This window comes from Phascolarctos cinereus, unplaced genomic scaffold (genome assembly GCF_003287225.1).
Source record: "Phascolarctos cinereus isolate Bilbo 61053 unplaced genomic scaffold, phaCin_HiC Scaffold_5;HRSCAF=322, whole genome shotgun sequence".
Taxonomy (NCBI): Eukaryota; Metazoa; Chordata; class Mammalia; order Diprotodontia; family Phascolarctidae; genus Phascolarctos; species Phascolarctos cinereus.
Window position 1 is genome coordinate 218,648,257 of NW_027555958.1, and position 26,138 is coordinate 218,674,394.

The window sequence follows — 26,138 nt, forward strand, 5'->3', positions numbered from 1 at the left end:
CACAGCAAATAAGTATCTGAGTCAGGATTTGAACTCAGCTCTTACTGACTAGAGTCCAGTGCTCTATCTACTAGGGGGACCAAAAAAGTAATCCTGTGAATTCTGATAGGGTGTATAGCTTTGACAACACAAATACTTGGGATCATGTGGGCCAGAGCCTCTGGGGATGATTTATTAGTATCCCACAATTCCCTGGACCAGGTCAAAATCCAGCAGTTAGCAGCCCTGCCCCAGTTGTTCTTTCCATTTCTACGGTACAAACCTTTTGTATTCTATGGTTCAGGGTAAAGAGGTTTGAAAGTATGTCATTATGGTTGTTATCTGCCATCTAGAGTAGATTTAGAGCTTTAACCATTTTTTTAGTTAGCTATTTGCCATATATTAGCACACACATACTTTGTTGGCTCATTTAATTTGCTTTTTATCATTGGTGCCTTGTAGTTTTTCCTCTGTTTCCTCCTCCCCTTCCCCAACCTCTGTGGTGTGAACTTTGTTTTTATTAAGTCATGCATGTGGACATATGAGCATAGACACAGGAACCCATCTTGAGGATATTATAGGGATTTGTTCATCTTCTGGGACAGTGACTTCTAGTTTTCTGGGAGTTGTGACAGCTTATTAGTGTTGATTTTTTTCCCCAATAGCCCTCCTATCCCCACATCCTTAGGGAATACATGGCATATGTTTATTTCTAAAATTAACTTTAGGAGTAGAAGTTTGGTGTCTGGAACCAGCAACTAGACAAGGTAATTTTGAATACATGTATATGTTGTTTTATTTTTAATTTGAGAATTTAAAGATACTCTTTTTTTCTTTACAAAATGCTCATTGATATTTTTTTGTATCACTTACATTTCCTAATATATGTCTTCCCCCTCCCTCTCTAAGAGATTCATCTCTTGTGACAAAGAATAAAAAATGAGATTAAAAAAATAAGTTCCACAAAACTAACATTACTTTTCCAGGTGAAGGTAATCTACAGAAAGTGCACCAAACACGGAATCAGGAACTCTAAGTTAAATTCTCTGACTAGCTTTGTGCATTTGCACAAATCATCTTTCTCAGCTTCAGTTTTTTCATCTGTAAAAGTAGTCTATTACTTGCAGTGCTTAACTTGTCAGGATGTTGTATGGATGAAATTGGACTAATGTACCTGAAAGCTTTATTGTAAATGAAGAAATGCTATACATATGTGTAAGGAGTTTGGTGTAGTGGATAGAAGGTCTGCCTTGAAGTCAGGCAGTCCTGGATTCAAGTCTAGCCTCTGATACATACTAGCTACATGAACGTTGGCAAATCACTTAACTGTTCAGTACTCTAAGTAACTCTGTAAAATTGTAAATTTCAGGGTAGATGCTGATCTGCATTGGTAGAGGATATTCTTTATCCAGAGGTTGGCAAACTACCACCTGTGGGCCAATTCTGGCCTGTCACATGTTTTTGTACAGCCTGAGAGCTAAGAGTGCTTATTATATTGCTCATAGCTGTATAGAAATGGGCAGCAGGCCAAATATCTGTGAGCTGTAGTTTGTCTGCCCCTGTAAGGCTTATACTGATGAAAATCATAGGTTAAAAAATCATAAATTAAAATTTAAATAAACAAAAATTAAAAAAAAAGAAAATCATAGGTCCAGTTCCTATTTCTATAGAAACATAAGAGATTGCTGCTGTTGCTTTTTACCTAAATCTTAAAAATATCAGTGAACGAAAGTCGTACGGAAGATATTGAAAAGAGAGCTTCTCAGGGGAACAGGGGTGAGAGTATCTGTGTTCTATTCCCTGCTTAGAGTCCAGACAAACTGCATGAAAAGACATAATACAAGATATTGGGTGAAATAACAGTTTTTTAGAAAACGTCCTTGTCTTCAAAGATCTTACATTCTCACTGAGGGGGTGTAATATATAAGTACAGTTATACCTCCCACATCACTGTGGTTAGGGGTCCAGCATACCCATGACCTGGAAAATCTGGTAAAATATTTTGGCCCTCCCTTTGTACCAGAGAAGTCTGAATTTTTTTCTTTTTCTTTTTCTTTTATGGGATGTTTACAGTACTTTATTGTAAAATTTAGGTCATTTGTTCATAGGCTACATGTAGGTCAATGCTAAACCAAAATACTGTATGAAACAGAGTTTCTAAACTTTCTCTTTCATCTGCTGGCCTTCGTGTGTTGATTATGGCTTCTGCAAAACTCCCCCCAAATTCCCATTCAATTTCTCATGCTCACTTGTGATATATTGAAACCATAATGGAGACTGTCTTGATGTGGGAAGGAATAACTGTAAATGAAGAAAAGCAAGGTAATTTGAGGAAGGAGTGAGCAGTAATAACTAGGGGTATCAGGAGAGTTTTCAAGTACATACAGAAGGTATATTCTTACTAGGCGAGACACAAGAGTTGAAAGGAAATTAGCATTTATGAAGTACCTGTTATGTGCCAAGCATTAGACTAAGCACTGTTTTATCATTTGATCCCCATGATAACCCTGGGAGGAAGGTGCCACTATAATCTCAATTTTACAGTGGAGGAAACTAAGACAGAGGTTAAATGACCTGCTTAGGGTCACACAGCAAATAAGTGTCTGATGACAGAACGAAACTCAGGTCTCCCTGACCCCAGACCCTGCGCTTCATCCACTGCGCCATCTAGCGGCCTATGTAATATGAGACAGCTCCCAGAGCAGAGGTGTACGTCCTACAAGATAAGCTGTACGTAGTAACTGGGCTTGGCGCTCTCCATGGTAATCCTCTTGACTCAGGAGATAAAACCAGTTAGGACTCACACTGCTCCAGAGGCTTCTTCTGTGTGCTATGGGACTCATCCAAGTAAAAAGATGTATCAACTGGGAGAGAGGGGGCTCCCTCCCCTCTTAAATAGAGTTCTCCGCCATCTAGTGTTCTCAGTAGGCTCACCTCATTATCTTGGCCCCCCTGGTGAGCTGGTAGCCTTTCATTTAAGAACAGCTTGCTTCCTTCTTACTCCTTCCACCTGAGCAGTTGATTGACCTCCTGTGGCTTAGCACCTGAGGAATTGATAAGCCTGGTGTGGTTTGCCAACTAAGCAGTTCATGGCTCTCCTAGGATTTACCACCTTCCTCAACTCATAGGCCTCCTGTGGTTTAGCACCACAGCAGTTCACAGACCTCCCATGGTTTTAACATTGAAGCAGCTTGCTGGATCTTCTGTTTGCAGTGAAATGGTTTCAGGGGTTACTTTCTCTTATTTGCATAGTTTGCAAGCACCTGCTTTTTGTTTTTGTATGCATAATTATCAGAGGAACGGCAGTGATGAGAAAATGGCATTGTCTACTGAGACTGTTGACTGTAGACAAGGTGGTCTAAATTAAGCTATTTGGTGGAGAGTTATGACTGGCTAATTTATATCCAATGTGTCATATCCTGTGAATGAGAACCTTAGAGGTCTTAGAGGTACAAAGACCTGCTTTCAAGTCCTGACTCTGACACGTGCAAGCTGTGTCACTTAGTGCAAATTGTTGAACTTACGACCTAGGAATCCGAAACCCAAGTGACCCAAGACTGTAAGTTGGAGAACAGTTGCTATTCTGCAGGTATATATTGGTGGAGGGTGTTTTCTACCAGGGAATTGCCTTCAAAAATAAAATGATAAGTGCAGATAGAGGAAAATATTGGTGGGAAACTAACAATTTAGGAGGTACACTAAATCTTTTATATCACTATGGAAATATTCTAGCCTCTGAAGTAATTGTATAAATGGTTTTCTGGTATTGCAGTGAGGTTAATGCTATTTCCAGAATACCTGAGAAACAAGGGTGTTGTAAATTTCAGTTGAGATAATGAATGTGAAGAACTTTGCAAGCCTTAAAACACTTTATAATGCCAGTTATTGTTGTTGGTATTATTATTATTATTGGCCTAAAGTCACCATACCTCCAGTCTGATGATGACTTCATTCCCTGAGCCTTCTTCTTCACTGCCACTAAATTCAAGCAAAATTTATAGAACAATACAGGGGTGTGCTGGCCTTCTCTCTGTTCCTCATAGATAACACCCCATCTCCTGACTTATTAACTTTGTACTTGCTATCCTCTATGCCCAGAATACATTCCCCCCTCTCCTCTAAGTTGTAGAAGTCCTCAAAAATTCTAGTGCCCTCCCTTCCTAAACACTATTTTGCAGATCTTCAGAATATACCTCTTTGGACATGTCATCTCTAATGGAATGAAAACTTATTTTATAAAAACATTTTTATTTAAAGTTTTGAATTCCAAATTCCATCCCTCTCTCCATCCCTCCCCTCCCTGAGATGGTAAGCAACCAGATGTAGGTTATACCTGTGCAATTATGTAAATATTTCCACATTAGTCATTTTGTACAAGACTGGAATAAAAAAAGAAAGAAAGTGAAATGCTTCAATCTGTATTCAAACAATATCAGTTCTTTCTCTGCAGGCAGATAGTATGGTTTATCATTGGTTCTTTGGGATTGTCTTGGATCATTGTATTGCTAAGGATAGCTAAGTCATTCACAGTTCATTGAACAATGTTGTGGTTACTAAGTACAATATTCTCCTGGTTCTGTTCACTTTACTATGCGTCAGTTAATTTAAGTCTTTTCAGGCTTTTCTGAAATCATCCTGCTTCTCATTTCTTATAGCACAATAATATCCCATTAAAATCATATACCACAGCTTGTTTAGCCATTCCCCAATTGATGGGCATCCCTTTGATTTCCAATTCTTAGCCATCACAAAAATAGTTGCTATAAATATTTTTGTACAAATAGGTCCTTTTCCCTTTTTTGAATGTCTTTGGAATGTAGACCTAGTAGTGGTATTGCTGGATTGAAGGGTATGCACAGTTTTATAGCCCTTTGGGTATAGTTCCAAATTACACTCCAGAATGGTTGGATCAGTTCACAACTCCACCAACAGTGCATTAGTGTCCTAGTTTGCCCACATCCCCTCTAACATCCAACATTTTCCTTTTTTGTCATATTAACCAATCTGATAGGTGTGAGGTGGTACCTCAGAGGAATGTAAACTTCTTGACATTAGGAATTATTTATTTTCAATTTGTTTGTTTATTTTTGCATTTGTAATGCTAGCATCTAGGACAGTACCTGACACATAACAGGTACTTAATACATGCCGGTTAATTGATGTCTTGGGACTGGAAAGGGGATTAATGGTAGAATATTGACAATTTGAAAGCAGCATTGGGGCCCTAATTTCCTATCTTGTGAAGTTGTAGGTACTGGAAAGAAGGAGTTAGGGAAGGAAGGCTTGGATTAGGGAACATCAAAGACAAACTTCACTTACTTCACAGGAATTTTTTGTTTCTGTTTCCCCCTTCCCCAAGGAGTTTTTAAAAATTATTTTAAAGGCAATTAGAGACAAAATACTAGCAAGTTTTACTGATTTCCCTTTTCCTATTCAACTCACCAAGCAAAACTTGTGTGGTGTCACTTTTTCTCCAGGTTTTTTTTTCCTTTGCTATGCAACCTGATGAAGGAATCCAGGGTACCTTGTTAGTAAATCTTCTCTAGGGACCTCCTAGAGATAAGGGTCTTAACCTGGGGTACATGAACTTTTTAAAATATTATGATAAATGTATTAATTGTAGTTGGACTCCTTTATGTTCCTATGCATTTTATATTTTTAAGTCATTTTCTAAAACTTTGAGCTCCAAATTCTCTCCTTTTTTCCCCTTTACCCTTTTTGAGAAGGCAAGTAATTTGCTATAGATTGTACATGTGAAGTCATACAAAATATATTTCCATATTAGCCATATTGCAAAAAAATGACAAAAAATCCAAGAAAAATAAAGAAAGTAAAAACAAACAAACAAACAAACATATTTTGATATGCATTCAGACTCCATTAGTTCTTTATCTCGAGGTGGATAAAATTTTTCATCATAAGTCCTTCAGAATTGTCTTGTATTGCTAGAATAGCTAAGTTATTCACAATTGACCATTGTACAATGTTGCTGTTACTGTGTATAATGTTCTCTTGGTTTTGTTCATTTCACTTTGTATTAATCTATATAAGTCTTCCCCAGTTTATCTGAAAGAATACTGCTCATCAGTTCTTGTAGCACAATAGTATTGCATTGCAATCATGTACCACAACTCACCCAGCCATTCCCCAATTGATAAGCATCCCCTCAATTTCCAATTCTTTGTTATCACAAAAAGAGCTGCTGTAAATATATTTGTACATGCAAGTCATTTTTCTTTTCCTTTGACTTATTTGAGATATAGACCTAGTAATGGTATTGCTGGATCAAAGAATATGCACAGTTTTATAGCCCTTTGGGCGTAGTTCCAAATTGCTCTCCAGAATAGTTAAATCAGTATATAACCTCATCAACAGTACATTAGTGTTAAATTTTTCCACATCCCCACCAATATTTGTCATTTTCCTTTTCAGTCATATTAGTCAATGTAATATGTGTGAGATGGTTCCTCAGAGTTGTTTTAATTTCTCTAATCAATAGTGATTTAGAGCATTTTCTAATATGATTATAAATAGCTTTGATTTCTTCAGTGACTTATATTCTTATAAATGTGACTCATTTCTCTATATATTTGAGAAACGGGACTTTTATTAGAGAAAATTGCCCTGGGACTACAATCTGGAATGGTGTATGGGCAATGGGACAAGTTCTTGTACCCTGTACCAGCAAAGTGTTCTCTGTAAACTCCTGATCAATTGTCCAATCCCCTTACCATCTGTGGACTGAGAGCTGCTGATGCTGCCACTACTGCAGCTGCCTCAAAGGCCTGCTACTGTCTTGCTGGGGCACTCCTGTAGCACACTGTGCTCCAGGCCCAGCCACTACCCCAGTGAGACCAATTCTTCCTGTTGACCTCCTAAATTATTTTGAGCTAGAAAACTCTTTCACTCCATCCTGTTGTTGGTTCTGCCCCTCCCGAATTTAATTTGAGGCATTTAAAAAAAAAATCAAGGGAATTTGGTAGAGTTCAGATGGGTCCCTTCTTTTACTCTGCCATCCAGGCTAGAAATTCTATATTTTATTTGATATATTGAAGAAATATTTATCTGAGAGGAGGTCCATAGGTTTCAGAAGACTGTAAAAAGGGATCCATGAACCAAAAAAGAGTTAAGGCAAAAGGATGCTATAACTGCACCAAAAAATTCCTAGTTTTGAGAATTTCAGGTACCTTGGGAGTGCAGTATCATAGACACATATGGGAATTTGGGATGCCCATATCAATGTTAGCCAAACTCAGTTATGATTATGATGTTAAGAATAGTTAATGCAGATCTGAAAGAGCCCTTTGGCTTTCATGGTGCATCTGAATTTAACATCATTCTATTTCACATCTCAGTTGGGGTCCCCAAGTGAGCATTCACCAGGATGGTGAAAGGTTTCAAAACCATGCCAAAGGAGGAATCTTTATAGGGATTGAAGATAATTATTTGGTCTGGGGAAGATAATATATAATAGGCACATAATCACTCTTCTGGTATTGAATGACTGCCATTTTGAAGAGGATTTAAATTAATTTGTTTGGCCCCAAAAGACAGAACTATAAGAAAAAGGTAGAAGTTAAAGTGATGCAGATTCCAGCTCAAAATAAAGACAGAAGTTCTGAAGAAGTTGCTATGGCTAAAAAAATTCATTATCATTTGGCAGACTTTTTATTCTGTGCTCTTCAGGATTTAGGTAGGTTAGTTGTTAGTAGGCAATCCATTGATAGCTCACAAAATCAGTGTGTTGAACTCAGCATCTAAAGTCCCTTCCTTTTATCCCATGAGCCTAGGATTATACTCAAAACTTTTCCCAATTCTGTAGAAGCCACCAAGCAAACCTTTTACTAGTAGAGCATTAGGAAAAAAAAATTAATTAACTCAAATTCAACAGTCATTCATTAAAGCATGAAATACAACTTGCATATGCAATGTTTGATTTAAAAGTATAGTTTATTTAGATGAGGTAAAAAAAATTGCCAATTTGCAGTAGAATGTAAGCTCCTTAAAGGCAATAGCTTTCATTTTTTGTCTCCTCATTTCCCCATGAGCTAACATAGTCCCTGATACACAGTAAGTGCACAATATCAATTTTGTCTCCTTATCACCCTACTATCTAGCATAGTCCCTGGCACATAGTAAGTGTATAATAAATTCTTGATGAATGGTGTTGAACTTATTTTTAATTATTTTTACTTATTTGTGACAAATGGAGCAAACAGCTGTTTTAACTATAAGAAATCCTGTGTGTCATAGTTTTTTTTTTCCCCACCTCGTGAGAAGCATACAGATATTTGAGAACAGAAGAAACTGTTGATGTTATTAAAAATAGTTATGATGTCTGGACTTATTGTTCTTTTCTCTGTCAAATAGATACAGAAAGCTCTTATTTTCTGAAAATTGCTAAAGACAAAAAGGAAAGGGCTTCATCTACTAAAACTGTTGACGCATGGAACTGTCTCATCAATTTCACTTGAAAATGCTTGCCTCATTTGACAGAATTTGAAAATCAGCTTTTTCCTCTCTAGGAATAACTTAGAGTCTGGGAATGGTTTATTTTCAAGCAATTGTGTTCCTGAGGGGAATTTAAAAAAGATAAATATCATTCTGTCAGCAAGGGTTCTTAGTCTGGGGTCCATGAACTTGAGGTGTTTTTTTTTAACATTTTGATACATATATTTCAATATTGCTGGTTTCCTTTGTAATCCTATGTATTTTATTTTATACATTTAAATGCATTATTCTTAAATGAAAATCTATGTTTCACTAGACTGGTAATGGAGGTCATTATACATAAAAAGGTTAAGAACCCTTGCTTTAATAATTTGAGTATCAATATTTTGCTACCTCATGTATGAATTTAGTAACAGATAACAGAGTTCATTAAAACTTAGTAGTGGGATTTGAGTGCCCTGCAAACAGCTATCCATATCCATATTATATTGCTAGCCTCAATGCTAAATATAACTAACTAGATGTTTGTCTCAGAAAATACTGGAGTATCATTATAATTTATGTAATGTCATAGTTCAAAGATCCATGATTTTCTGTATACGGTCATTCTCTCCAGAAATGGATTTTGACCTTGTGCAATTTAGTAGATGGTTCATGACCCTGTACCAACGTGGTAAAGAAGCCCTCTGAACCTAGCTAGGCTAGTGCTTAGACAAAAGATATGCAGGTTATCCCTAGTCATATCCATCTTGAGTAGACCTGCCTGAGCTCATACTCTACTGGTATAATCTTTGAAGGCCCAAAGTCACATCCACATCAAGGCTTTAGAGTAGGTCTCTCTAAGAAGATGATTTAATAACTCACATCATATAATATTCTATATTTTACATAATGTTCTCCTCATGACCACCCTGTGTACTCATCATGTTACTATCTCCTTTTTGCATATGAGAAAGATGAAGCTTAAAGATATTAAATGACTTGCTCATAGTTATACTATCAGTAAGAAACTAGCAAGAGACAGTGCTGGGACTTGGAACTCTTCCCTGCTTCAAACCCATTGCTACACCAATGAATTCACAGGTGTGGTACCACTCCATTCAGAAAAGAGGAAAAAAGAAAGAGAGAGAGAAAGAAAGAAAGAGAGAGAGAAAGGAAGAAAGAAAGAAAGAAAGAAAGAAAGAAAGAAAGAAAGAAAGAAAGAAAGAAAGAAAGGGAGGAAGGGAAGGAGGAAGGAAGGAAGAAAATGAAGAGAAAGAAAAGGAAGGAAAGATGAGAGGAAGAAAGGATGAGGGAGGAAGGAAAAAGGGGAGGGAGAGAGGGAGAGAAGAAAGGGGAAGGAAGCAAAGAATAAAGGAAGAAAAAGAATAGAAAAAGAAAAAAAAATAAAGATACATGGTAGAGATAGACTAGCAGATATTGTCTATATTGGTCAGAATAGCCTAGCTCTTCTGATGCCAGTTCTATTGTTCTTTGTACATTTACAGCAGTTATCATACTGTGTTTGACCTAGAACAATCACTCTGGAGGCAGAAGATCTGGGTTCAAAAACTCCCCTCCATCACTGCCTTTATTATTTCAAGCAAGTCACTTAACCTTTTGCCTCAGTTTTCTTATCTGAGAGCATTAGAATAGATGACTTTTGAAAAATTCCTCCCAGTTCAAGATCAAGAATTTATTTTTCTGAAGATACATTGATTCTCTTTATCATCTGTAGATCAGTCTAACTTTGGCTCATCCTCAGATTAGAAATCAACTGATGATTACATTTGGAATGCATAACTTATAAAGTCTAAAGGAAACAATCTGCATTGGGGAAAACAGTGCAATTGGAGATTTCAAGGTATTAAAAAGCATGAAAATATGTGAATGCAGCTAAATAGTTTCTTTAATTCTGAATTTAAATACATTAAAAAAACCTTTTTATCTAATGATAAAGCACACTTTCTTTTTCAATGATCTCAAGGTCAAAGGGCAAAGTGGAGCCAGGTTCTAACTTCTAGCTTTGGAAAATTTAGTCTTGTTCTTCTTCATCCTGTGACATTAGAGAAAAAGTTAGACTCCTTTTAATAAATCTCTTCAAGATTGAACGAGTGCTACTGGCATTATCCCATCTCAGTCCTTTGATTCCTCATCAGGAGAACAAAAATCTATCTTTCAACTTGAAAATTCAGAGTCAGTAAGAAGACTCCCTTCTCGGAAAGCTGCTTCTCGGAAAGTTGCAATTCATCTTGTTCTTACATTTGATGCCTGTCTTTTACAGCTTGTCTTCAGTGTATAAGCATTATAATAATAAGATGCTGCAGAAAGCTTAACATATAAATCTTCCTATAGAGAAAACATTTTGGGGAGTTAAGAGCAATCAGCAATATAGGAATACCTTAGCTTAAACATTTTATTCATTGATCTAAAAGAACTTGATTTTTTAAAACTTTGGGGGCAAAATTATACAGTTCTTATTTTGTCTATTCTTCTTTCCCTATGTCAACCTTGTTCCCTTTCTGGCTTTTCACAGCTCTAAGTTTGATTCATCCTAACTATGTATTAGCAAGTAGAATGGGACTTTCCCCACATTTTGCTGCACTGTTTTCATGACTACACAAACAGCAGTCCTTTCCTAAGAATGATTCTGAGTAGTGGAAAAGATTTTTATGGTCCGAGTCATACACAGGGCCAGTGTGGAAAAAATAATAATCGGAAAGATGATGACAGGAAAATGACCACTGTGAATTAGACAGGCTATGAAGTTAGCAACTCTTTGAAAAGAGCTGGGTTATAAAAAGAAGTTTCTATCTCTTAATTGTTATTTATTCTAATAGATCTATAGGAGGGTAAGCTCCTCAGAAGATCAAATTCCAGCAGCTCCATAAATTAGTGTGACTTGAAATGATTATCAATCAATTTAACCTTTCATCTTTAAGGGCTATTTATATGCAAGAAGCAGTCTTCCTTTTTTAGAATACTGTTTTCTGGATGTATCTACCCTCCTCATAAATTAAGATGTTGCCTCATTTGAAAGAACAAGTAGATTCTGTAAAGCAGGGGTTCTTAAATTTTTTTGGTAGTCTGATGAAACCTCCTCTTGGAATGATTTTAAAGGCACAAAAAAAATACACAGGATTACAAAGGAAACCAATGATATTGAAATGCAATTATCAACATATATCTAAACTTGTACATGTGTATATACATGTATGGAAATATGCACATATATACATATGTGCAGGCATAGGAACTTAGAGGTCCATATACACGTATGTATGTATGTATCCACAGGTGAATATACACATATATGTGCATATAGATACATACATGCATACAAACTCATATACTCATGCATGTACTCACAAACCTTAGGATAAGAACCACTGCTCTAACAAGAGATGTCTCCTCCAGAGGCAACAACATACCCCGACTCTCAGTGTGAAAATTATTTTTATGAAGTTTCTTTTCAGTTCAAAAAGAGAAACAGTATTTTGAAAGAAAAAACCTTGTAATTTTTTAGTCACTTGAAACATTGTAACTTTTTTCTAATATGCACTAACCAAAAACAAAAATGAAAAACCCTGAAACTTGGATCAGTAAAAAATTCTGACATTTTTTACTTTGTACAAAGAAATTTCAGGAAATTCTGAACGACTGATAATTATAATTAGTCCTGCATTTTGTAACTTTCATTTGGTATTCAGAGCTCTCTGTTCCTGTGTTAAGATGGGACTTAGAATACATCAAGGACAATAGAACGGTTGTAGTAGAAAGTGCTTTTCTACCTAAGTTATGGAGCTTATTAACTCCATTGACTGCCATATAAACAGTAAGACTGCACTGAATTATGCATGTACATGTGACCCTATCATTATTCCCAGGCTCTGTGCCCTTTGCCCTTGATCCCATTACAACAAGATTTAGGGAAGTGTCAGACTCTTGGAATGTTGCACAATAGTGACCTTGATTCCCAACTTGGTTGAAAGAAGAAATGAGTTTAAGCCTAATGTGGAGACTATATTGAGTTCTTTGTTACTAGAGTGTCCAAATGACTTCCATCCTAAAAGAGGCTGTGGACTTCTGAGAGACATCTCCAGTGGTAACTTGTTAGATAGTTATGTGTGAGACACACATTCATGGTCTGCAGTTTTGGACAATGATCTATTCCAGATTACATGGAGGTTGATGTTGTTATAGCTAGGTTGTCTGTTAAAGAACAAATGCTTCTGGTTTTGGTTGATATCGTAATGATAATAATGGTAGTAATAATAATAAATAACAGCTAATATTGATACAGAAATTTAAGGTTTGTGTAGTACTTTATATTGTTTGGTCCTCACAAGTACCCTTTATAGCTGCCATAATTATATCCATTTTACTGGTGGCAAAATTAAAGGTGAGATAGGTTAAGTGACTTGTACAGACTCACAGAACTTGTATCTGAGAACCCAGATCTTCCTGTCTTTAGATCCAGAGTCAAGGGTGCTATGTCATTTTTTGCCTTTCCTCTTGCATATGGTAGATGAATAATTGGTAAACTGCAGTAATTATTCAATTTGCTAGGTATTAAAATTGCATTTTTATTCTCCTCCTCCTTACCCCAAAGGTTACCCCTCTGTCAGGCATAGCCTTTCTGGCAAAAACCCAAAGAAACATTGGAAAGGGAATGCAAAAGATGGTAGGGAAAGAGATTGGTTATTTATTGTGTGATGGATTGATCAACTGGTAAGAGGGTGTGATTTAGAACCAAGAGGCAACATGTCCTGTCCTGAGCCCCTTAGGGTGAGCGTCAGTCTTTAATTACATCTGGAGCTCATTAGTTCTTTTGCTAGCCCCTTTCCAGATCATCTCCCTCATCAGCCTCCCATTGAGTCACAGAAAGCCCAGATGGTTCCCTCCATATGCCAATACTCAATTCCTTAAGGAGAAAGGATTGGTCTAAGGAGGAAGGATTGGTCACTGACATAGTAAAATGCTGTGACTAAGCAGTGGTAATAGCAACATGGTGGGCACCTTGACTTTTACTGTCAATTCTTCCTTTTAATATGCTTATACTTCCAAATATGTTGAGGAGCTGTGATTTCATTCGTGTGGTGACTCCCTGCTCTCATGAACATTAAACCCCCTCCATACCTTAGTAGATAGTTTTGAGTTGCTGTGACTAAAACAAAAGTATATTCCCTAATGATTAATCATTCATCTGGTGCTGCTGAGTTTTTCTGATGTATATTCTATAAATGAATTTTGCTAATAAGTTGTTCTGACTGATTGCTCCTGTATTGCCATAATAGTTTCAGTGAAGGCATGCTGTTGCTTGGGTTTGCACTTGGTCTGTCCCACTTTGACTGAGTTAATAGTTAGGCTGGCTATTGTTCATAATGGGCACATGAGAATACAGCAGGAGGCTTCGGACAATATGTTGGTAATGTAATTGGCTACTGAGGCTAGGGTTTAGATGATATGTGGTCAGAGGCCAGTATATCCAAGTCAAAATAGAAATGAGGATAGTTCAGTGAAGGAAGAGAAACAGCCAAACCAGGAATGAAGGGGGTAGATTGTAGGGGGCAGAAATCAATGCTGAGTATCAGGAAGAAGAGATAGATGTGTGGTCAATAAGATAGGTCAAAAGTCAGAAAGGAGAGAGGTCAGCTTTCCTGGCTAGGCTGAACTCAGAGGCAACTGTAAAACAAGTTGTAATGGTAGAGGTCTTCAAACAAATGCAGTCTTTAAATTTAGAACTAGTCTTCCTCTATGGAGCCTGCCACAAAGCTTAGATTCATTGTTTAGGTCCAACTCTGCTGCCCATGTATCTGTATAGCCATTATCAGTACTAGCCAGGCAGATCCTGCCAGTCATCCCTCTTCTCTATCCAGTGACTTAATGTTTTCTGGACACTAGGTCTGGAGCCAGGATCTGGGTTTGGATCTTACATCTAACACCTATAATGTGTGTGACCTTGGAAAAGCCACTTAACCTCTTTGGTTACCCCTTTATAAGAGGAGGAAGTTGGAAAAGAAGGCCTCCAGAGTCCTTTTTAGCCCCACATTTGATCTTATGAAGCAAGGAGGGGAGAAAATGAAAGATTTTTCTTCAATATGAGCCTTTTTGGTAACTTCCTATCATTTGGTAAATTCCTATCAATTACTAAAAATCTTGTGAATTTTAGTAAGAAAAGAGAAAGTATAGTGCTTTTTAAAATGCCAAAGAACCAATAAAGCTATTGAGAAATAATTCATGGAAAGCTAATATACACAGGGAGTTACATAAAAATTTTTAAAGAGAAAAAAATGTTCATTGAAGTAAGAATTAGGTTTAAGGCAACATGATCACTACTGAAAAAGCCTTGCAGATGTTGATGATTTTAAGTACTAGGTTTTCACAGGCAAACTTACTCCGAATCCTTGATTCTTGTTGAATTACAACAGACTTCAGAGAGTAGTACTTTAGAGTCCATGAAATATTGACATTGTTTTAAAATACATATCCATTATTCATCATTCGCTGCACTGTAACTTGCTACAAAGTCAATGAGTACAAGTTCTAGCTACTGAAGTTATAAGGAAGCTGCTGAGATGAAAGAGGAAATGAAGAACAGGTGTGGTAGGGATCCCCATGAGCTGCACCAGCGCTCCAGGAGATTAAAAAAGAAATAGACTCGATTTGAAGTGAAACAATGAAAAAGGACAGTGAATACGTCTGTGGGTTTAAATTTAAGTACAAGCCAATTATGTGTTAGCATGAAATTATTTTGTGCACTATTCATGTTAAACAGTTATAAAGTGTTTATTAACTATTGATTTAGTTTTGTATTTTTACTAATAAAATCCCTTTGCTGAATTAGCTGACACATTTTGTATCCTCAAATGACTTGTAGTTCACACTATTTTTGCTGTATTTTTTGCTAATTAAATTCCTTTAATGAATTAATAATAGTAATGATAATAATAAATAATAGCTAGAGTTTACATAGCACTTTAAGGTTTGCACAGTGCTTTACAAATATTATCTCTTTTGATCCCTACAACAATTCCATTATTATCATCCCCATTATATTATAAGCTCCTTGAGGGCAGGGATTGTCTTTTTCTTCTTTTTGTATCCCTACATAACTTACTCTAGGTCACATTTTTTTTGGAGGGGTGTGTTTTTACTAATAAAGTTCCTTTAATGAATTAATAATAATGATGACAGTGATAATAAAAATAATGAATAATAGCTAGAATTTATATATCCCTTTAAGGTTTGCAAAGTGCTTTATAAATATTAGCTATTTAATGCTTATAACAACTCTATTATTATCATTCCCCATTAGACTGTAATCTCCTTGAGGGCAGGAACTATCTTTTGCTTCTTTTTGTATCCTTAGTGTTTAACACAGTGTAGGTGCTTAATAAATGTTTATTGATTGATCCTCATTTTACAGATGAGGAAACTGAGTCACAGGGAAGCTAAATGGCTTTTTCTAGGTCACACAGATAAAGGTGCCAGAGATAGCTTATGAATCCAGGTCATCTGACTAAAAATCTAGCCCATTTCCCCTTTATACCATGTTTTCTCCTAACTTTTCAAGAAAAAGGTTCTTCTTTGGGAAAAGAAAAAAATTAAAGGAAACCAAACAAACCTATCACACATGTGACACTTGAGTGTCACAGAAGTCCTAAAAAAAGTATCATGTGACCAATCTTGGCCCTGGAGAGCAGATGATGAAAGGCAGCTGACTTCCTTTTGGTGGAGAGAGGGGAAGAAGGGTACCAAATATTCTCTGCACCATCAGACACAGTCACCATGTCAGTTGGTGTTGCTTAATGTATATTCATTCATATAATGAGAGCTGATTGCAAGTATGTGATGGGGTGTGTCCAGAATGACTGTGAAATAAAATGAAAAGTCATCAGCAAAGGTTCTTTTAAAAAGAAAGAAAGAAAAGCGTTCCAATGAGCTCGTAGGTGGCCTTATAAAGTTTGTCTGGAGCGGGGTGAGGAGGGGGCAGTGGCTGATGATTCTTCTCATTTCTCATGGTTCTAAGTGATTTCTATCTTTTCTTCCTCAGACAGGACCATCCTTGTAGACACCGATCTTCCTTTTCTCAAAGGCCTCTATATTCTGGGAACCCTAGAATTTCCTGTGAACCGGAGCAACATTTTAAATGCAACTTGTATTATTGTTGCAGGTGGTGAACTGAAAGTCGGTAAGATTTATATAAAGATTGCCAGGGATTTGGGGAGTGTAGCCAAATCATGCTTTGAAGTTGAGGAATCTGGGAAATAGTTAGTCCCATATTAAATCACGTGTTGGATTGATTTTTTTTTTTTGAGGACTAGGGAAATAAGTCAGTTCATAAACAGGACTAGCCCTAGGCAAAATCATGACATAAGCAGCTTGCCAGCCTTGAACTCCCACTTCCCTTTTCCTCATCCACATTCTCTCATTCATTTACACTCTGATCATATGTACCCAGGACTATCAGTGTGTTCAGGGCTTTCTTGCCATGAATTGCTCTATACTAGGCTTGCATGACACTCACTTTCTGTCCCATTCTCTCGTATAGTGGTAAAATAAATGGATTTAGAGTCAGAGGAACTGACATAATCCTAGCTGTCCTATTTTCCCCTCCAGGTCTCAGTTTCCTCACCTGTAAAATGAGAGTCAGACTACATCTTTTCTAAAGTTTCTAAATCACATGATTCTAGGATATAGTGATAATGTAATAGTAATCAAGTTAAAAAAAAAGAGCACTGGCCTTGTCATCAGAAGGGTATAAATTCCATATCTTGGTTTTCTACATAAAATCTCTCCATGCTTCCATTTCCTCACTTATAAAATGGAGACAATAATAGTTGCACAGAAAGCTTGCCAACCATAAATTCTATTTAAACATAAGCTATTATTCCTGTTATTATGACCTTTTACCGCATCTTTTCTCATGTATGTGACTATCTATTTTTTAATTCTTAGAGAAATTAATTCATGGATATAATGTTAATTCTTTAATGGATTTCTCCTCCAGAGAATAGTTGCTTATTAAAAGAGGACTCTCGGAGACAGAAATTAGTTAACCCAAAAGAATAAATCTCTAGTGGTGGGAATATGAGGTAGGTAAAAGAAAATCGCAGAAGATAGAAAATGGGACTTTTGGGCTAAATCACTTCAGACATATATATTCTGCCCTTATGTAAAGCTGTCCCTACTCACAAATCATATATAGGTTCTTGGAATTACATAGTGTTGTCCCATGCTGCTTGCTTAATGAATGTGATCTTCTGTAGTGAAGGTGACATATGTCACCAAGTTGTCATAGATGGTTCCTGAAGAGTAATGTTCTATTACTTTGCTATTTTAACTTGTGATATCAATTCTCTTCTCTTTGTTTACCATATTCTCTACTATTTAAAAAACCCTCTTTTATAGAAAATGGTGGTGGTTTTTCTCCTTTGCCTGTGTGTTCCAGGCCTCGAGGTAGCTTCTTCGAACCCATCTGTCCAATCCTGTGTATACCGTGCCTGAAGGAAGGCTTTCAACCCATCTGTCCAATTCCACCACACCCTAAAGAAATCCCGACAAGAAATAGATAATGAGACTGTTTAGTAAATAGATTTAATAGATGTGGACATTGGCACGGAGTGCTGCCAAAAGAGGATCTGATATCTGATGCCATCTGATCCAAGGCCCAACCTTCTGGAGCTGAATTTCTTGGTGGCCTCCCTTTGAGGGCACCCGGTGCTGGCAGAAGATATCAGCTTTAACTAGGCTAGCTTTGCTCAGAGCTCTACATCTGCATGACAGATGCCAGCTTCATTTCCGTTCCCCTATTCAATAATACTCTCATTGGTCATGTAAGACCCTTGTGAGAGAAAGATATGTTAGGTTTATATCGTTTCTCATAGGACTTTGATCATGGCTTTTAGTAAACTGAGTTTCACCCAAAGTGTTACTTTGATTGCACATGGAACAAACAGCTCATGGAAGAGCACTTGCTAGAATGTGAATGCTTTTTAGGCTTTCATAAAATATGTCATGAAATGTTAGTGGTGGGAGGGATGGTCTAGTATAATCCATTCATTATAAATATATGTACAACTATATGTAAATATGCATATTATGTACATATTATATTACATATATCCTATATTACATTAACTATATGTGAAGTCCTTTGTAAACTTTGAAAAGTTTGTAAAAACTTTGTAAAAAAAGGCAAAGTGCTATACAGATATTTTTTATTATTATTATTATTATTATTATTATATTATTATTATTATTATTATTATTATATTTATATAAGTGAAGGAATTGAAACCTAGAGAGGTCATTTTCTTCAAGCATACGTAAGTTTGTGACAGATTACCACAACCTAGATTTTCTAACTCCCAGGCCAGTATTCGTCACACAGTGCAATGATTCTCTTTTAATATGTTTGATGGTATTTTTGAAATCTTTAAAGACCTTCCAGTATTTTGACTTTGTAATGTCATCATACAAATTGAAAGGAATGTACCATATGATCACAGATCCAGAGCTGACAGGCACCTCAGAGGCCACTAAGCTCCCTTCAGGTAACAGATATTCATTAAGCTCTCACTGTGTGCCAAGTACTATGCTGCTAAGTGCAGGGGATACAAATACAGGCAGAAAGAGAGCTCCTGTTCTCAAAGAGCTTACAGTCTAATGGAAGAAGACAACATAAAAGGGAGCTGAAAAGTGAGAGTTTGGGAGAGGGGGAGGAAGAGACTTACTACATGGAGGAAGAGGTAGCAAAGTTCTTAGTCATAATCATAGCCAGGAGGTGAATGAAGCATGGCCATTGTGGGCCTGTCTTTACAGTGGAGGCACCCAGAAAGAACTCACCAATGGGAAAAGGGGGTCAGATTATGACCAAAGGATGTTTTAGTGTTACAAGGCCCCACATACACAAAGGAAAGTTCCAGTGCGAGAAGTCAACTTAGTCATGGTGGCAAGTCTAAAGAAAGTCAGAATCATATTCAGGAGGGAATTGGAATCCCCTGGAAGAAACTCAGCAATAGGAGAAGTGGCCTGGCATGGTGGAGAGATTTTTCAGGATAAGAAGGCCCCAGGCACAGACAGAAATTCCTAGGTGAGAAGGCAGCTTGGCCAACAAATAACTCACCCAAGTTCAAAAAGTAAGCATCACAGTAGGGGTTTAAATCCAGGTCTAGAGATAATACTCTTTCCATTGTATCCCACTGCTTTCAAGATTGAATGTTGTAGCAAAAAATGATTATTGTTGGTGAGGTGTAATGGAAGTACCACAACTTTGCTTTAAAGTATTTGGCAAAATCAGAGCAGCTAGGTGGCGCAGTGGATAGAGCACTGGCCCTGACATCAGGAGGACCTGAGTAAAAATCCGGCCTCAGACCAAACACTTGATACTTACTAGCTGTGTGACCCTGGGCAAGTCACTTAACCCCAGTTGCCTAAAACAAAAAAAAAAAAAGAAAAAGAAAAAAAATTTTTGGCAAAATCAAAGTCCTACATGCCAATTGTGGGTATACTATTAAAAACATACATAGAAATAAAGTCATTTCAATGGATTAATTTCTATCAGAGTTGAATGATGTTTCATTCATTTCACCTAAGTCAGCCTTGCTCCTTTATTTTCCTAAAATTATTTTTCATGAACTAGCCACTTCCCTATAGATACAAATGTAAAACGTTACCTGATATCAAGGAGATTACATCCTCCTGGGGAACAGAGGGAGGTTACTCATGAGATATACACACATATACATATATTTGCATATGTATGTATATGTACACACATACATATGTATATATGTGTGTATGTAGATACATACACATATATGTGCATGTGTGTGTGTGTGTGTGAAAGTGATTGGAATAATACAGTCTTGAATGAGGTTGTACTTAATCTAAGCCTTGAGATAAGCTAGGGGTTCCAAGAGACAGAAATAAGAAAGGAGGACATTCTAGAAAGGGAGGTTGTAGCCTGTGCAAAAAGCAGTAAGAGGGCAAGGGATGGAATTTCATGAATTATGAGTAGTGAATAGACCCGTTTGGCTAGGACACGGAGCACATGAGAGGGAATAATGAGTAATCAGCCTGGAAATATAAGATGGAGTCAAATTGTAAAGTGCTTTAAATGCCGTAATGAGTTTGTGTGTTATGTGAGAGGAAACAAGCAGTCACTGAAGCTTCTTAAGCAGGAGAGTGACATGGTCATACTAATGCTATATGTGAAGAATGGATCAGACAGGAGAGAGACTAGATGCAAGGGGACACATATGTACATGTGTATATGAGTTAGGAGGTAAATGTCCAGGTGAGAGGTGATAAGCCTGAACTAGGGTGACTGGTGTGGAATAGAAAGAAGGAGGTGGGTGGGAGAGATGCTGTGAAACTTTCCTTGTTTGGACTTGCCCTCGATGAGGCGGCTAGGGATGAGGTGTGAGGAGGTGCATGAGGGTAAAATGCTGGACATGCTCTCCAGATAATCAGCCTAGGTGACTGGAGGAGAGGCGGTACTTTCTATAGAAACAGGGAAATTGGGAGAGAGATGAGTCCAAGAAAAAGATAACGAGTTAAGGTTTGGTTAAATTGAGTGAGTTTAAGATATTGATCTATGTGGAGAAATGCAATAGATATTTAGAAGCATGGGACTAGGGATCAGGAGAAGTATAAAGCCTGGATATGTAGGTTTTTGTAAGTCACATATAAAGAGATAATAATCGAACTCGTGGGAATGGAAGAGGGCCCAGGAGAAAGGCTTGGAATTCCTTTATATATAAAGGTCAAAAAATGCTTAATAATCCTACAAAGGGGATGAATATTACCACGATAGACCAGTATGATGAAAACCTATGGAGAAGAAATAAACATATGGTGTGTGTGTTTTGAGGCAGGAAGGGTTATGGAGAGCAATGTAAGAACTTGTATAGATTTCAATATTTGATCTCTATGTATCTGCAGACATTTATCTCTCTCTCTCTGTATATATATATATATATAATATGTATACACACACACACACGCACAAACATATTTAGGTGTTCATACATGCATAGGCACACATAAGAACAGATAGTACATATGGACAATGAATTAGGTTTGTAATTGAAAAGCTGGAAAGCAAGCTGGGGCTAAATTACTTTTCAGAAATTGCAAAGTTACTTTAATAATTTCAAACTTTTCCCTGAAATAAAGGCCCATATTTTTAATATAAATATTCTTCTAGTGATGTTCTGTGGTTATAAATCATGGACCATGACAATTCTCAAAGAATTGAAGTTGAGGATCATCCACCAGGCAATTAAGAGGAACATTGTGGACGTGAACATTTAGTAGCATATTGGAAAAAAAAAGAAATTATTTAAGAAAAACAGTGTATATACATGATATGAAAACAAAATGGGCTAAGGGAGATATTGAGGTATAGTTTATGAGCAGCCCATATGGTCTTAACAAAATCTGAGTGATGTCAAAAGAATTCAAAGAAATATGTTAGGTAGACCCTTTTGTTGAGCTTATGAGTGGACTCAGATAAAAGTTGCATAGGTTAGGCAGAGCATGAATCGATTGTAATCTGTATCATTAGCCAAAATATTCATCTCTATGAAACCACAAATCTGTCTTCAAACCTCTCCTCAAATATTTACTAGCTGTGTGACTTTGGGCATGTCTATTAATCACTATCTGCCTCAGTTTCCTCAACTGTAAAATGGAGTTAGTAATATGCACCTACCTTTTAGTTAGGTTGTTGTGAGAATCAAATGAAATAATATTTGTAAAGCACTTAACACAGTGCCTGACACGTAGCAGGTGCTTAATAAATTGCTTTCCCCCTCCCTTCTCCACAAATCTATTGGAGTATTAGAATACTGATATATAAACTACTCTATTAGTTCAAAGGAAGGAGAAATTACTTACAATTTCACCATGAAATTTGTGACTTTAGGCAAGTCATAGACTTATAAATTTACAAACTTTCAGAGTTAAAAGGGTCAGGCAAAGTGGCACAGTGAAAATAAAATCACTTCCTTTGGAGATGGAAGACCAGGTTTCCAATCTTCCCTGAGATGCTTGCTACCTGTGTGACCTTGAACAAAATATCTACCTTCCCTGGGCTTTGGGTTTTTCTTCTGTAAAATAAGGGGTTGGATTAGATGACCTTTGAGATACCTTTCATTTCCTTTGATCCTAAATTCAGATAGGTTCTAATTCCTTCATTATGCAGATGAGGAAGCCAAGGTCCCAAGTGATTAAAGTTACACAATGTCACACAAATAGCCTGTCTTCTTACTTTCAGATCAATGAGTTTTCTGCTATATTATGCTTAACCTTTCTGTAGCACCACATATTTTGCAGTCAAAAGAATTGAGAATGAATAGAATGAATGAATGAAAGAAAGAAAGAAAGAAAGAAAGAAAGGAAGGAAGGAAGGAAGGAAGGAAGAGAAAGAAAGAGAAAGAAAGAAAGAAAGAAAAAGAAAGAAAGAAAGAAAGAAAGAAAGAAAGAAAGAAAGAAAGAAAGAAAGAAAGAAAGAAAGAAAGAAAGAACAAAGCATTTATTAAGCTCTTACTATGTATTGTGGGCAACTATGTGTGCTGTGGATAGAGTGCTAGTCCTGGAGTCAGGGAGACTTATCTTTCTGAGATCTAATCAGATACTTAATAGCTGGATGACCTTGAGCAAGTCAGTTAACCCTGTTTGCCTCCGTTTCCTCATTTGTAAAATGAACTGGAAAAGGAAATAACAAAACACTGCAGTATCTTTGGTAAGAAAATCCCAGGTGGGTTCACAAAGAGTCAGACACCACTAAAACAACTGAACAACAACAACTATTATATACCAGGCCCTGTGTAATATTCTGGACATACAAGTACAAAAAAGTAAGCTCTTATACTCAGGAAGCTTACACTCTAAAAGGGAAGGATAACACCCATGGGGAATAGTGGTGAGGGAGAGGTATTTTGATCTGTAAAGTCATAGTAATGGCAAGTGGTATCATAATTTTTTTTCTAGGAATTTTTATTTGATTACTGTTCCTGGAGTAAGCATTCAAAAGGGTAGGGTAGGGGCAGTTGGTGGTGCAGTGGATAGAGCTCCAGTCTTTGAATCAGGAGGACCTGAGTTCACGTCTAACCTCAGATACTTGATACTTACCAGCTGTGTGACCCTGGGCAAGTCACTTAACCCCATTGCCTAGCAAAAAAACAAAATAAAAACCAAAGTAAAACAAAAAAAAAACTAAACAAAACAAAAACAAAAAAACAAAACAAAAGGGTAGGGTAGGGTGGGGCAGAGGGGAGGTAGGATTATTGAAACATGTCAGGGAGATAGCCTGAGTCCAGAGTTGTAGACCTGGAGGTGCCTAGTTAATGAGTGCAGGGCTTCAGGGCAGAGCCCTAGGTAGAAATTCCTTCTTCTAAGTTTCTTTTTTTAAAGGGAGCACATTTAAATGACCCAAATTATTTTGTACATGTGTTTTCAAATGCCTAGAAATGTGCATAAAATAATGAAAGTCCTTCAACATGCAATAATGCCAAGTCAATGGTGGAGTATGGCATGACAAGGGGATGGCCCCATCACAGTGCAGTCAGTCTGAAGAAATGGGCAAATAAGTAGGAAAATGAGAAAGTACCAAGACCTGGCCAAAGTTCACATATTACTAAAAAGGACAGCCTGACTGAGAAAAGACTATTTTAGACCCTTTCAGTTTTTCATTGTAGCTTTTTCATTTTTTCTAGGTTCCTGAGAAATGGCTTAAATTTACTTCTTCCCAGAATGCTACCTGCTGGTTCAGTGTAGCCCTAGGTAGGAGATCATTCATGTGCTCCAACATGCATCTTTGTTTTAGCTCATCAGTCAATTGAATTAAGATGTTATTGACCTAAGTGTTAAACCATGTAGAAGCAGTGGGCACACTTTATTATTTTTTATTTTGTCCATGGAAACAGCAACTAAAAATATTCATTTGTAATACTTTGCAAAGAGACTTAGACGAAGCAAGTAGTATAAACTAATGGTTTTAAATATCACTAGGAAAGCCCTATTCCGTCCCTTAAGTAAGCAAGTGGTATGTCACATCCATCAGTACCCCCAGGGGGCCTTGACTGTATTCAGCTGTTCACTGCTGGTTTGGGCTGTCACAACAGGGTAATGTGGAGCCGTGCCTAGCTGCTCAGTAATTAAACAGGAGACTTGGGTTTTTAGTTTAAAAACTTGTCACATATTATTTTGCATGACCAGTGATGGATACTTGTCAGCCCCGTCTCATTCTCAGACAGGAGCCTAGGGTGATCATTAGTGCATGACTTTGATTGTCAGGAAATGAAGTACCAGGCATTTGGAAGTATCTTTCATTGCTTCCTTGGTTGGAGTTTTCTTAATCCTAAAGAAAAAGAAAAATCCATACACAGTTTATTGCTTCCTTCACAAACTGGCAGTTCCAAAAGGTCCACTGGATGATTAAGTAATAAGAAGACAAACCCAAGACAGTGTAGATTAAAACATATCCTGGGGTCTGATGCTGTGGTTGTTAAGCCACAGGGTATCATGAACGATGATACATTTTTAGAAATACCATTTTCATTGCTAAAATATATTATAGGAATTCCTTCTTCTAAGTTTCTTTTTTTAAAGGGAGCACATTTAAATGACCCAAATTATTTTGTACATGTGTTTTCAAATGCCTAGAAATGTGCATAAAATAATGAAAGTCCTTCAACATGCAATAAATTAATATATTGGACCAAAGTTGATATTTTCTAGTCTCAAATTAATATTTGGTGAGCACATAGGTTGGGCATCTCCTCTTTTCCTCTTCTCTCCCTCTTAATTAAATAAACCTTGAAGAGCACAGCATAAAGAGTCACTTTAAAAAAAATCATTTTGCTGTTGTTGATCAGTTTCAGTTGTGTGACCCCATGTGCGGTTTTCTTGGCAAAGATACTGGAGTGGTTTGTCATTTCCTTCTCCAGCTCATTTTATAAATGAGGAAACTGAGGCAAACAAGGTAAAGTGATTTGCTCAAATCTAGGCTGGGTTTGAACTCAGGAAGACTAGACTTCCTGACTCCAGGTGCAACATTCTATCCATCGAGCCAACTAACTGCCCTATCATTACGCTAGCCAAACAAATACAAAACATCTAATGAAGATAGTACCCAAGTCAGTAAGTACTCGCTGTGTTTCTAGATTTTTGTTACCACAAAAGTATTCCTATGAATTTTTCATAGCATCATGGGATCACAGATTTAGAGCTGGAAAGAATCTCAGGGCCTTCTCGACTAACCTTTTCATTTTACAGATGAAGAAACTGAGGCCTAGAAAGGTTAAATTACTTTCCCAAAGACTTTGGTACATATAGGACCTTCATCTTTGGGTTATGTATGTTTAGCATGGGACCTCAGGGTCCCAGGTCATGAATACCATATTTTACCGTATAATCGTCACAGATTTTATGCCAATTTTTTTTTTAGGCAATTGGGGTTAAGTGACTTGCCCAGGGTCACACAGCTAGTTAGTTTTAAGTGTTTGGTCTGAGGCTGGATTTGAACTCAGGTCCTCCTGACTTCAGGGCCGGAGCTCTATCCACTGCACCACCTAGCTGCCCCTATGCCAATTTTTTTGCAAAAATGGGGTGCTACCATTATGTGAAGCTTTTAAACATTATGCCAGTATTATTTAAAAATCATTTATTACTAAACCTTGTTGCTGGCAGATGAACTGTACAGTTGAGCTAGCATG

General features: G+C 37.0%; 1 protein-coding gene across 1 annotated transcript in view; it reads left to right on the forward strand.

Annotated features, from left to right (window-relative positions):
- LOC144457583 (fibrocystin-like) overlaps positions 1-26,138 on the forward strand; it is a 268,575-nt gene that overhangs the window by 36,202 nt on the left and 206,235 nt on the right. The window contains exon 4 of the mRNA XM_078155330.1: positions 16,466-16,603. Within this exon, the coding sequence (XP_078011456.1) occupies positions 16,466-16,603 (138 nt within the window). The remainder of the gene's footprint in view (positions 1-16,465; positions 16,604-26,138) is intronic.